At 52.6% G+C, this 11,928-nt stretch overlaps 1 protein-coding gene across 4 annotated transcripts in view; it reads right to left on the reverse strand.

Moving 5' to 3' along the window:
- PPP3CC (protein phosphatase 3 catalytic subunit gamma) overlaps nt 1–11,928 on the reverse strand; it is a 38,272-nt gene that overhangs the window by 3,919 nt on the left and 22,425 nt on the right. Inside the window, exons 4-13 of one of the 4 annotated variants that reach the window (XM_032092019.1) lie at nt 11,512–11,623; nt 9,632–9,777; nt 9,374–9,513; nt 8,838–8,915; nt 8,665–8,759; nt 7,010–7,135; nt 6,012–6,089; nt 4,277–4,358; nt 3,611–3,708; nt 1,159–1,230 (exon numbers count right to left, since the gene is read on the reverse strand). In XM_032092019.1, coding sequence (XP_031947910.1) covers nt 1,159–1,230; nt 3,611–3,708; nt 4,277–4,358; nt 6,012–6,089; nt 7,010–7,135; nt 8,665–8,759; nt 8,838–8,915; nt 9,374–9,513; nt 9,632–9,777; nt 11,512–11,623 — 1,027 coding nt within the window. Of the gene's footprint in view, nt 1–1,158; nt 1,231–3,610; nt 3,709–4,276; nt 4,359–4,387; nt 5,305–6,011; nt 6,090–7,009; nt 7,136–8,664; nt 8,760–8,837; nt 8,916–9,373; nt 9,514–9,631; nt 9,778–11,511; nt 11,624–11,928 lie in introns of those variants that run through there. The other 3 variants (XM_032092021.1, XM_032092022.1, XM_032092023.1) reach the window with 3 other exon arrangements.

Raw genomic sequence — 11,928 nt, forward strand, 5'->3', positions numbered from 1 at the left:
GGATTTGCTCGGCTCCTTAAGAGCTTTTCATGGAATCGTGGGATGGGTTGGGTTGGGAGTTTAGAATCGTCCAGTGTCACCCCTGCCATGGGCAGGGATGCCTTCCCCTATCCCAGGTTCAACCCCCCCAACCTTGGACATTTGCAGGGATGGGGCAGCCACAGCTTTTCTGGGAATTCCATCCCACCACCCTCACAGGGAAGAATTTCCTTCCAATATCCCAACGCCCCCCTTTTTTTAACAGAATAGGAGGAACTTGATGAACCAGACAAGTGCTCGCTGTCCCCAGAGAGTGAAATCTCGGGAAAATTTCAAAGCTGAAGAACACGACACTAAAAAATAACAATTAAAAATAAAATAAAAACAAAAAAAAAAATCCAAAAAAAAAAAAAAAAGCAAAACCCAGAACGACAGAACAAAGACACCACCACAAGGCTCTGAACTCCGACACAAACCACACACTGCAACACCAGGAGAGGGAACAGCTAGTCCTTGGATCACAAAGGCAAAATTCTTGCATGACCAGGAGACACACGGGCAAATTTGGGAGGGATGAATCCCACTGAGGAATTTCGTGTCCCTGCTCCATCACCACGGGGACGAGCACGTCACCCTCGCCCTGATGACACGGACCAAATGTGAAACTCCTTTGTGCTACGGATAATTTAAGGAAAAGGAGGCTGTGCCAGATCTTTTACAAGGACTTGGCTGGCTTACAAACAACTTCCCTTGGGAAGCAAAGCCTCTACAGAGCTGCGCGGCCCCGCTCGGCATCGAGGAAAAATCCTCATGGATCTGTCATTCCTACACTCTGCAGGCAGAGAATTGCCTCTCCACCTTGGCTTACGTGTGGGCGAGGCAGGGATTACACCAGCACCCCAAAATCCTGATTTCTAAGGGTTTGGATGGTGCTGGCACATCGCAGGACCTCAACCCCAAGGTCTTGAGCTGCTGGAGCACGAATTGCTCCGGCAACTCCAAATAAAGGTGTTCCACTGAGGAATAAACTGTTCAAGCTGAAACAGCCTTGAACCAAGCCCCTGGGTATTTTATTTTTTTCTTTCCCAGCAAGGCCTCGTTCTCCCCCACTTCTGGTGATGCAAGAGTAAAAAGCTTCCGTTAAGGGCTGGTAAAGCTCTTTAAAATGAGCGCACGCACACACGGAGATGATTTGAGTCTCTCGCCGGGTTCTAGCCATACCTTCCCGTGCCTCTACCGCTTCTACTGTGGCTGCAATACAGAAGAACAGTGGCATGCAAAAATGAAGACAGGGAAAAAAAAAAAAAAAAAAAAGAACAAAACAAACAAAACAAAACAAAAAAAAGAAAAAAAAAGAAAAAAAAAAACAAAAACAGAGTGACAGTGAGTGATCCGACATCATGGCTGCGACGCAGAGCCCGCGGCCCCCCAGCCCCGGTGGTGCCAAACGAGTGGCGAGAGGGGAGAAAGAGGTGACAGGAGGTGGAGAGGAAGGGGGGAAGAAGGGGACTCCCGAGGGCTCAGGGGGAGTCTCCTCTCCTCTGGATTGATCTGATGGAAGAACGGAGGAGCCGAGAGAGCTTCCTGCTGTGTGCACCGGGCAGGGATAACCTCGGACTAAGCCGTGGGTCTGCTCCATGCTGGGTGGCTCCAGGCCACCTTCAGATGATCAGTTCTGTGGAATTCACCCTCCACTACCACGGCTGCGTGAGGGAAGGGATCCCAGGGGATGTCCTGGAGCAGGGGGAAGGAGAGGGGCAGCCTGTTTTCCAGGGAAGGACAAGCAGCAGGTACTGGGCTGCTCCGCTCCCGGTGCCTTGAGCTGTAACAGAAAATCAGGCTCCAAATCCAGTTTGGCTTCAGCTCCACCTCCTGAAAGTGTTACCAAGCAACAAGGCACCACAGAGCTGAGCAATGTCCCCCTTCCTAAATCTGCTGCGGCAACGTCCAAGGTTTGGTAGGCCCTGCCTCAACATCTGGAAGGAGGCCCTTCCCTTGAGCAGATTCCCTGGATTTTAGCCTCAAAACAGCAGCTTTTTTGCTTTGGACACAATACAGAGGCCACGTGGTCCTTGGGAGGCCACGGAGGAAGGATGGAGCTGTGGCTGCACGGTTCTGCCCCACATTCCGTGACTTTTCGCTCCGCTGATTTTGCCAAGCCCTGCTGCGAAAGGCTGGGGAGAGGCTCAGGAGGGAAGGGCTCTCCTCACTGCAGCCCCGTTTCCCTTTCTTTGGGGTGCACAGGGACCCCAAAAGGGGGGCAGCCCCCTCTCCTCCTCACCCAGCAGATGGGGCTCCCATAAATTCACCGGGAGTGTGAAGGGATGTGCGAAACGGGAAGGGGTGGGAGGATGGGGAAAAGGGGGATGGGAGAAGGGGTCAGGACAGGGAAAAGAAAGGAGGGAGAAGGGGTCAGGACAGGGAAAGGGGGGTGAGGAGGGCAGGAGAAGCCGGGTGGTGCCGAGGGGAGCAGGGGGAACCTGCAGGCGGCGGGCGGGGCGGGTAAGGCAGCAGCAAAGGCCCAGCTTGTTTGTTCTGTCCCCGGGGGAGGCTTATTTTGGGGGAGGGGAGGTCGCTGGTACCTCTCAGAGAACCCCCTGAGAGGGGAAGGTGCTGGAGAACGTCACAGCATGACCCTGTGCTGTGGGGATACAGGGACAGAGCTGCTGCAACAGCCACCTTCCCACTCAGGCTCTGTTCCCAGAATTGGGGCGACGGGGCTGTGATGGTTTCTTATAAAAAAAGGGAAAAAAATATCCATCCTCCTCTGTGGGCAGAGAAATCCATGAGCTCGGGAGTGATGCTGCATCCTCCCCGGGAGCAGGCAGTGATATTTCCACGTTTCTGACTCGTGAGCTACTTAATCCAGGCAATCCCAGCCCTAGCCCAGGGAGAGCTGCAGGAAATCCCCGGTGCCCATGGGAAGGGGGAAGCTGGGGAGGTGCCAGGCTTCGAAGGCCGCTGGCAGGGAAGGATTAAAACGCTGGATTATAGGATTCCCTCTGGGGACACGTTTCTGGGATAGCTCATTCCCTGAGCACCAGGGAAGGGTCGGATCCTTCGCTCCATCCTGCTCCCAGAGCTGCTGAGGGAGGCAGCAAAGTTTGGGAAGAAACCTCAAAACCTGAGAGGCAGCTTTTCTGAACCATGCAGCCCTGGAGAAACCTCGCTCCTTTGGCTGAACCTTCCTCTTGGTTTGGGATTCGTGACTTCCCAGGGGCAGATTGGGAGGGGTTTGGTTGAACGAAGAACAAACAAGCAGCTGTGTCACTGTCACATTCACACAGAGGCTGTCACACAGCAGCAGCAGCACAGCGAGGTGAGGCAGAGGATGTGCACCATGCAGCGTTAGAAGGGAAAGAAAGGATAAAAAGTCGTTGCAGAAACAAACAATTAAGCACTAAACATGCTTTAGGCAAGCTGCTGTGGGTTTTCTTCCTCGAGGGTACACGGGGACATCTTGGCATCTCTCCGCATCCCCACCTACACCTCTGCTTCCTCCTCTTTGGGAATCCTTCCTCCCCACGGGCCTGAACCCTGGCTGGGGTCCCCTGGCACCCCCCAGGCTGCCTGTGGGAGCTGCTCCAGGGGGTTTGGGGCAGGGGGAGTGCAGGGGGGCACGGGTACTCACCGGTCTGCAGGGTCTGCCTCCCCCCCGAGAGCACTCCCAGGGGCAGGGTACCTGTGGGGGTCAGGCCTTTGAGGGTCAGCACGCTCTCGCTCTCCTCCCTGCAGGGAACAGCAGCACCAGTTACACACCGAGCAGTGCACTGGTTGTACTGGTCCATGCAAGACTGGTGGGTGACAGGGAAATGGGAGCCTGCCCTGAGCACAGCTGCCTTGGGAATGATGGAATCATGGAAGCATTAAGGTTGGAAAAGACTTCTAAGGTGACCAAGTCCAGCCATCAACCCAGCACTACCCCGGTCACCACGTCCCCAAGTGCCACATCCACGCATCTGTTAAATCCCTCCGGGATGGGGACTCCACCACTGCTCTGGCAGCCCATTCCAATGCTTGGCAACCCCTTCCATGAAGAAATTTTCCCTAATATCCAGCCTGAACCTCCCCTGGTGCACTTTGAGGTTGTTTCCTCTCATCCTTCACTTGTTATTTGGGAGAAAAGACCACAACCCCTACCTGGCTACAACCTTCTTCAGGCAAATGTGTCCTGAAAGAGTCTGGAAAAACCAGACTCTTTCTGTCTTGTGGGGTTTTTCCCCTTCCTTTCTTCCTGAACCAGTGCTGCTCCATCACCCAGTCCCCAAATTAAACCCAGTCCCCAGCCCATCCTTACCGAAGAACCGAGAAGACCCGTGCCATCTTCCCAATGGCTCTGATCTTATTCCTGATGATCTCCTTACGGACCGTTGTCCCACCTTAGGGAGAGAAAAGAGCAAACAGCAGCACGTTGGAGGTTTCCTGCTCTCCAGAGAACGTCAGCATGAAGCACCTGCCTGACTCCAGGAAAAGAAAATCATGGTTTTACAGATTCACAGCTACACCGGAGAGAGAACGGTGCTGGAAGGATGGCATCAGGATGGCATCAGGATGGCACCAGGATGGCAGCGAGGAGGGCAACACCAACGAGATGGCACACGGAACTCGAGAGGGCTAAAGAGAGTAGAACCACCAGCACAGGACACGGATTCGGGGAGGTCTCCAGGTGGGCTCACACTGCACAGGATGTGACACAAATGACTCAGCCATGAGGACACAGTTTGCAAGGCAGAGCACGGAGGGATCTGACGGCTGATGGGCACCGCTGTGCTCGCCCGCAGTGGCACGCAAGCATCAGCTTTGGCATCCAAGGAGCACGGGGAAGGGCTGGCCGGAGCCTGGCAGCTCTGCTCTGACCCCACACGGACACAACGGGACGGGGGGGAACTGCCCTTCCGCTCTACGGACCCAACGGGAGAGAGGAAACCAAAAAAAGCATGGAGGGAGCTGAAACCAAAGGGAAAATTCAGGTCAAAAGAGGGAACAAATCCATCTCCTCTCAGCTGAGATTCCTCACATGGCCCAGTACACATCAGGACAGGGAAGCCAAACCCAGGGCTAACATGCACCATGGCTCAGCCATGCACTACGTGGCTGCATTCAGAATCAGGTAGAAACGTGACCCCCGTTTCTCTAGTTCCTGGAGGAACGCAGAAGGGTTAAAAAACACATGGAGCTTATGTTAAAACTGAAAGGGGATGAAGAGACTGCCCCACTAGTCAGCTCTGGAAATCCACTTCAAGGATCTGGTGGCACAGGCAGTGATAATTAAGCTCGTAGCAAATTCTAGCTGGGTACCTTTCGGATAGCTTGAAATGTAGTGATCTTCAGGGAGAGGAGACACCAAGAAACAAGTAGATGAAGACAGAGATAGAAGAAACAAATTTAATTTTCATGGGAGGGAGGAAAGAAAAAACAAAACCAAAAAACAAAACGGAAATGCAATGGGAGAAGCGGGTTAGAGTCTCCACCTGGGGCCGAAGCAGCTCAGGCCCCCCTTCTCGCTGCCCCCCATGGCTGCCTCAGCTTCCTCAGGTCACCACCTCGCTCCTGTGTCCCCCCAAAATCCAAACTGCTCATCAGCTCAGCCACTGATTTGTCCCCTTCATGCACTGCTTAAAACCAGGGCCAAAATGTGTGTGTTTTGGGGGGGGGGGGGTGACATGAGAAACCGCTTTACAGAGGAGTTCACTGCAACAGATGAGAAGATCGGGTGGCTATTTTGGTGCTGAAAATTCTGAATTGGGGGAAAAAATAACCAGCAGCCTGTGTAAGGAGCAGGAAACCATTCCCAGAGTAGCTGGCAAGAAGTGTCTGTCGCAGTGAATGTTTAATTTCTCTGTGACTGAACAGCAAAGGAGAAAAAAAAAATAAAAATAATGTTCCCTACCCAGAACTGCACAAAGGTTGGGCAAAAAGGAACTGGAGACCCTGGCTGGGCATCCAGCTATAAATCAAGTGCTGCTCAGGCATCAAAGACCTTCCCCAGCCTTTCCCCCTGCTGCTCTCAGGTGCCAGCAGGGATATTTTACCTTCCAACGTCTCGTCGCCATCCGAAATCAGCTCGTCATCGGAGCAGATGTTGAGGATGTTCACGAGCATCTCGGTGACTGCAAGAGGCACAGACAGCGAGGTCAGAGAGGCCCGGGGCACGTGGAGAGGTTTGGAGGACGAGGGGAGGATTTCAAGGTCGTCTGTCCCCTGCAAACGGGAGCCTAAAGACACTTTTAGGCACAGCCTGCTGGTACCCGCAGCGGCGCCGGAGCAGACGACACACGCTGCATCTTCTGCCAAGGAGGTGGATGCAGGCCAAGCACATCACAGAGGAACCAGACGTGGGCAATGAGGTGCCAACATTCCTGCAGAACAGCCTGAGCTCCCTCAAGGTCCCCCCCTCCCCATCCCCACCCGCGCCACAGCCACCTGGCTCCGAGAAGGGCCAAATTTGGGGAAGGGGAGGGGGGCGGTGGGATTCGACCTTTGGTGCCTCAAAGTCAAAAAAACCCTTTGGAAGTTGTGAGGTTGAAGCCACACCCCAAACATACAGGACAGGGGTGGAATTTAAGCTCATCAGGAGAGGTAAAAATCCTTTTGGTGAAAAGCTGAGGCAAAGTCTTGGTCATATTTTAAGCTGCCTCGCCTTCTCCAGAACGAAATAAGCCTTGGATTGAAATGAATGCTTCCTTTTTGGTGGGCCTGGAGCCAACAGGAATTTTTAATTCCTCCGTTGCAAACCAAGAGAAACGTCTCCAGATTCTGAGGTGGGGCTACAGCACCCAAGATCAGCTCCACCAGCAATGCAGAAAGAGCAAGGAAGGAGGGGTTTATCGGGAAAAGCTTTTTCAAACAGGTACCAACAGCTGTTTTTGCGAGAATTTAACCCAGTAATGCAGATCTGTGGAGCCTCAACTGCTCTCCTGTGCTGCCCAGAGCTGCAACAGTCTCCCAGTGCTATGGGACAGGATTCTGACACTCAGGATGTGAGGATCAGGCATCGGGAACTTGGAATAAAAACCCAAATCTCTCTTACCCTTTTCCCCTACGAAAGGCAAAGACCATGTGAAGACATCCATGAAGTTTGGAAGCCAGTAGGGGTGAGGGGAACAGTTGAACTGCCTGATGTTCATGACGTTGTTTTCGTATTTCAGTACAGCAGCTGGGAGAGGAAAGGGAAAGAGAACAAATGTCCACGGGCACTGAGCACTGAGAAATCCTGGAATGGGCTGGGTGGGAAATCCTGGAATGGGATGGGTGGGAAGGGATATTAAGGATCAGCCAGTGCCACCCCTGCCACGGACAGGGACACCTTCCACTGTCCCAGGCTGCTCCAACCCGGCCTTGGGCACTTCCAGGGATCCAGGGGCAGCCACAGCTCCTCTGGGAATTCCATCCCAGCCCCTCCCCACCCTCATAGACAGGAATTCCTTCCCAAAATCCCATCCAGCCCTGCCCTCTGGCACTGGGAAGCCATTCCCTGTGTCCTGTCCCTCCATCCCCTGTCCCCAGTCCCTCTCCAGCTCTCCTGGAGCTCCTTTAGGCCCTGCAAGGAGCTCAGAGCTCTCCCTGGAGTGTTTTCCTCTCTCATCCCCCAGCTCTCCCAGCCTGGCTCCCTCTGGAAGTTGCACCAGTGTTAAAAAAACTTCATTATCAACACCAGGTTACACTCGTGTAGAGTCAAGCTACCAACTCCCCAAAATGAGAAGGTTTAAGCTAAAATTTTTCATTTCCTCAGGCCGGTTCTCAGCTTAGAACAGCGAAGCTCAAACAGAGCCAAGATCCAAAGCGAGGGGTGAAAAACCCCACAGCAGGAGAAAATTCCTCCATGACTCCCACGGTTTAGGGGCAGAGGGAAGGGGAAAGCTCTCCTACACTATCAGCTTCAGTGGGATGGCAGCATCCACCAACAGGGCTCCGTTGTCCCGTGGCTGGGAATGAAAGCTTTATTCCAGCCCTTATGACTCCGCAGTTAATTGCCGCAGTAACACATTAAGTCAACCACTTCAGCTCAGCACACAAAGCTCTCTTTCATTCCAGGCACAAGAATGCGGCTGGAGGAGAGGGTTTTGTATCAAAAATAGTGTATTTTTTGTATCAAAACCAGTGTGGCGGCAGCTGGAGCCGGGCAGGGATTGTCCCTCTGTGCTGGGCACTGGGGAGGTGCCCTGAGTGCTGTGTCCAGTTCTGGGACCCTCATGGAGGGGCTGGAGTGAATCCAGGGAAGGGAATGGAGCTGGGGAAGGGGCTGGAGAACTCCTGAGGGAGCTGGGAAAGGGGCTCAGCCTGGAGCAAAGGGGGATCAGGGGGGACCTTGTGGCTCTGCACAAGTCCCTGACAGGAGGGGGCAGCCGGGGGGGTCGGGCTCTGCTCGCAGGGAACAGGGACAGGAGGAGAGGGAACGGCCTCAGGCTGGGCCAGGGCAGGCTCAGGGTGGACAGCAGCGGGAATTTCCCCATGGAAAGGGTGCTCAGGCCTTGGCAGGGGCTGCCCAGGGAGGTTTGGAGTGCCCATCCCTGGGAGTGTCCAAGGAATGATGGAAGTGGCAGTGACAAGGTGGGGATGGGGCACGGGTTGGACTCGATGGTCTTGGAGCTCTTTTCCAACTTAAATTATCCTGTGATTTTGGGAGAGCAGAGTGGGAGAGGGATTTCCTGACCCCCCACAAGAGCAGCAGAGCCCTGGCCTTACCCTTGTTGTTATAGACATCTAAGTAATTTGGTGCAGAGAAGATTGTGATTAACGAGGGAAAGCCCGTGGTCTGGCTCTTCCTGTACATTCGGTACCTGCAAAAACACGGCACCGAGTTAAACCCGGCCCAGCACGGCCCAAACCCCGCCCAGCCCCTGGGCTGCAGCACTTACCCAGCATCCTGGGCTTCGTGAGCTCGGATTACGGATAACAAACTATTGTTCTGCAAAAATTCACACACTGCAGGGTAACTGGAAAACAAAAAGCGAGGAGAGCTCAGCAGGGAGCAAAGGAGAGCACAGAGCAAGGGTGGTCTCGGCTTCAGGGAGCAGCCATTGCAGAGAACATCCAGTTTCTGTCCAGCACCCCAAAATATTGTTTTATCATTCAAAAATTAATTGCAAAGGGTTCTGTTAAACCCTCCCTGTGAGTGGACTGCCAGCACAAATCCTTCTTTTTTAGCAAGGGAAGATTATTTCCTAGAGGCACCGGAAACCACTCACAGGGCACCAACAAAGCACCTCTGCTGTCTGAGACCCCAATTCCATACAGTAACTTACCCAAAGACAGCTCAGTGTTACAGGAGGAGAAAAAACAAGCAAGAATTTGTGCATTAGAGCCAAGCAAGGAGAATTTCAGGTACACGGAGCGGCCTGAACGGTGATTTTAGTGTGAGGGGGGACAAAGTGGCCCCTAAAACACCCCTCACCTGTAGAAATAGGAGCAGCCTCGGACAGTGTTGTGGGCAAAATGCTCCAGGGTTTTCTCGTTGCCGTAATCCTCCGAGGGATCCGACCACAGCAGGTCACACATCGGACCAAAGGCTGGAGGCTCCTTAAACCTGTCTAACTGGAGAGGGGACACAACATCAGCAGGAGCTGTGGCAGGAAAAACATCCCAAATCCATGCAGGAGTCAAGCCCACAGGGAGTTGGGAGTGAAGGGAAGAGCCCAGGGAGCTGACTTACTTTCCTAATGTCATCTAGACACGTGATTTCTGGAGACAGGCCCCCGTGGACACACAGGAATTGCTGGTTGAGGAGGGCAGCGAGAGGAAGACAGTCGAAGGTATCCATGCACGCGTCGTACACTCGCTCCGAGTACTTGATTCGACCTGGGAAGAAGGAATTTGATCAAGCTCTGATGGGCCAAAGTGCTGATCAATAAATCCAAGGAACCCTGATATGGAAGCTCCAGGTCCGTGGCCCACAAATCCAGCTTTGCACCTGTGTGTTTGTGGAAATACTGACTGGGAATCCAGCTTTGCACCTGTTTGTGAAAATACTGACTTGGATTCCAGCTTTGCACCTGTATGTTTGTGGAAATACTGACTTGGATTCCAGCTTTGCACCTGTGTGTTTGTGGAAATGCTGACTGGGAATCCAACTTTGCACCTGTGTGTTTGTGGAAATACTGACTGGGAATCCAACTTTGCACCTGTTTGTGAAAATACTGACTTGGAAAATAACTGTTAGGTGTGGAAAGGAAAAGGTTTCTTTAATCTGGAGTTGGACAAGAATATTCACCACCCTTCGAGTTGTTTTCTACACCACCTGCACTGAGATCAATACAAAAGAGATGAGGTGTTTCCACATCATGAAAATTGGGAGCATGGAAAAAATTTGGGATGCTGATAAAGCCACCCCATCACTTCCCCACGGCCCTGCTGCTCCTCTAGACTCATCTTCCCTGCTGAATTTGGCACAGCAGCATCACACAGCCATAGAGGGCAGGAATTGCCTTTCCAGCTGGACACAGGTGCTGGGAGGCAGGATTTACCCATGGAAATGGATCTTCCCACTGGATCTTTCAGGGATGACAATCCCAGCGAGGGCAGATGGGAAGAGGATGTTCCCATACATTCAACAGGGACACCACGGCCTTTCCAAGGCAGTTTGGCTCTTACACCAGACCTCAAACATGCTCAGAAACATCCTCATTTCAGAGGCACTGATGGGTTTTCAAGGAAGGGGAAAAGCAGCACCTCCTGTTTTCCCAAGGGAAAAAACCCAACCCCGTCACCTGGTTCAGGCTGGGCACAGCTCACCAGGAGCTCACCTGTGCCCAGGTGATGGATACAGCATCCAGCACAGAGCTGGGAGGTGTTTTCCAGCTCATTCCTGAGCACACAGAACAGGGCCTCATCGCCTGTGAGCCTTCCCCCATCCAACAGCACCCAGAGCTGACAGGATAAAGACTGGACTCAGAATTCTCTCTTGAGGCCGGGTCCTTGAGCAAGAATTCCCTAAAGGAGCTTTGCATTGAGCTCTCTCCCTCTTTTACTGCTTGGAATGACAGTCATCCATCATGGCCTGACCTTTCCTCATCACTGCTTTAGAAATGCTCAAACGCTGTGCACAAACCCATCTCTTAACTGCAACGAGCTGAAAGGTAAATAATCCTCCCCGCTGCAAACAGGGAGGAGCAAATCCTTCCCCTGTTTCCAACTGCAGTCACTGATCCCAGCTGCACAATCTGGAGCTGGAAGTCTTCTGGCACTGATTACACGTTGCTGGGCCTGGAAGTCAGGGAGGGGAGGATGTGTGTGCCTGGCTCATCAGGGGAGAAGTGTTCCCATTTCTTCCATCCACGCTCAGTCTTTGAAACTAAAAGGCCACATTTGGTGCTTAGCAGAACTTAAGAGATTTGGGGTTTGGGGTATTTTTTATAGCAGGGCTTGAAACAGAAGAGCAGGAAAACAAGACAACAGGTTTTTACAGCTCTGATGCCACTCAGAGGCACAAAAATTGAAGCCCACGCCTTCTCACACCACCTTTTTTTTCCAAAATATATTTAAAAATGTATTATTTAAATGGATTCAAACCCTTCTCCCACTGCTGCTACTTACATTCCTGCTTGAAGGTGAAGTATTCTGTGAGGTGCCTGCACTCGTGGTTCCCTCGAAGGAGGAACAATGTTTTGGGATGATTTATCTTTAAACTCCATAAATACAGCACGCACTGCAAGAGAGGCAAGGAAGGGATGTCATGAAATCCTTTTCCAGGGCACTGAGCAGCCTGAGACTGCACTAAGAGGTTCTGGGAAGACACCCAAAGTGGAACCCAGCTCCATAACGGGCAGTGGATCTCCTCCTGGCCAAGTGGGGAGAAGCCACTGGGATTTCTCTATATTAGGGCTGACTTGGAGAAGTGACAAATGAGGTCGTAGCCAACAGAGAGCAGCTTGGGGCTGGGTGCGGGCAGCTTTGCTTCCAGCACAAACCCAAGGAAAAAACCCCTTTTTCAGAGCAGCAAAGCAGAACCAG

The sequence above is a fragment of the Corvus moneduloides genome, chromosome 27, assembly GCF_009650955.1.
Source record: "Corvus moneduloides isolate bCorMon1 chromosome 27, bCorMon1.pri, whole genome shotgun sequence".
In the NCBI taxonomy this organism is placed as follows: Eukaryota; Metazoa; Chordata; class Aves; order Passeriformes; family Corvidae; genus Corvus; species Corvus moneduloides.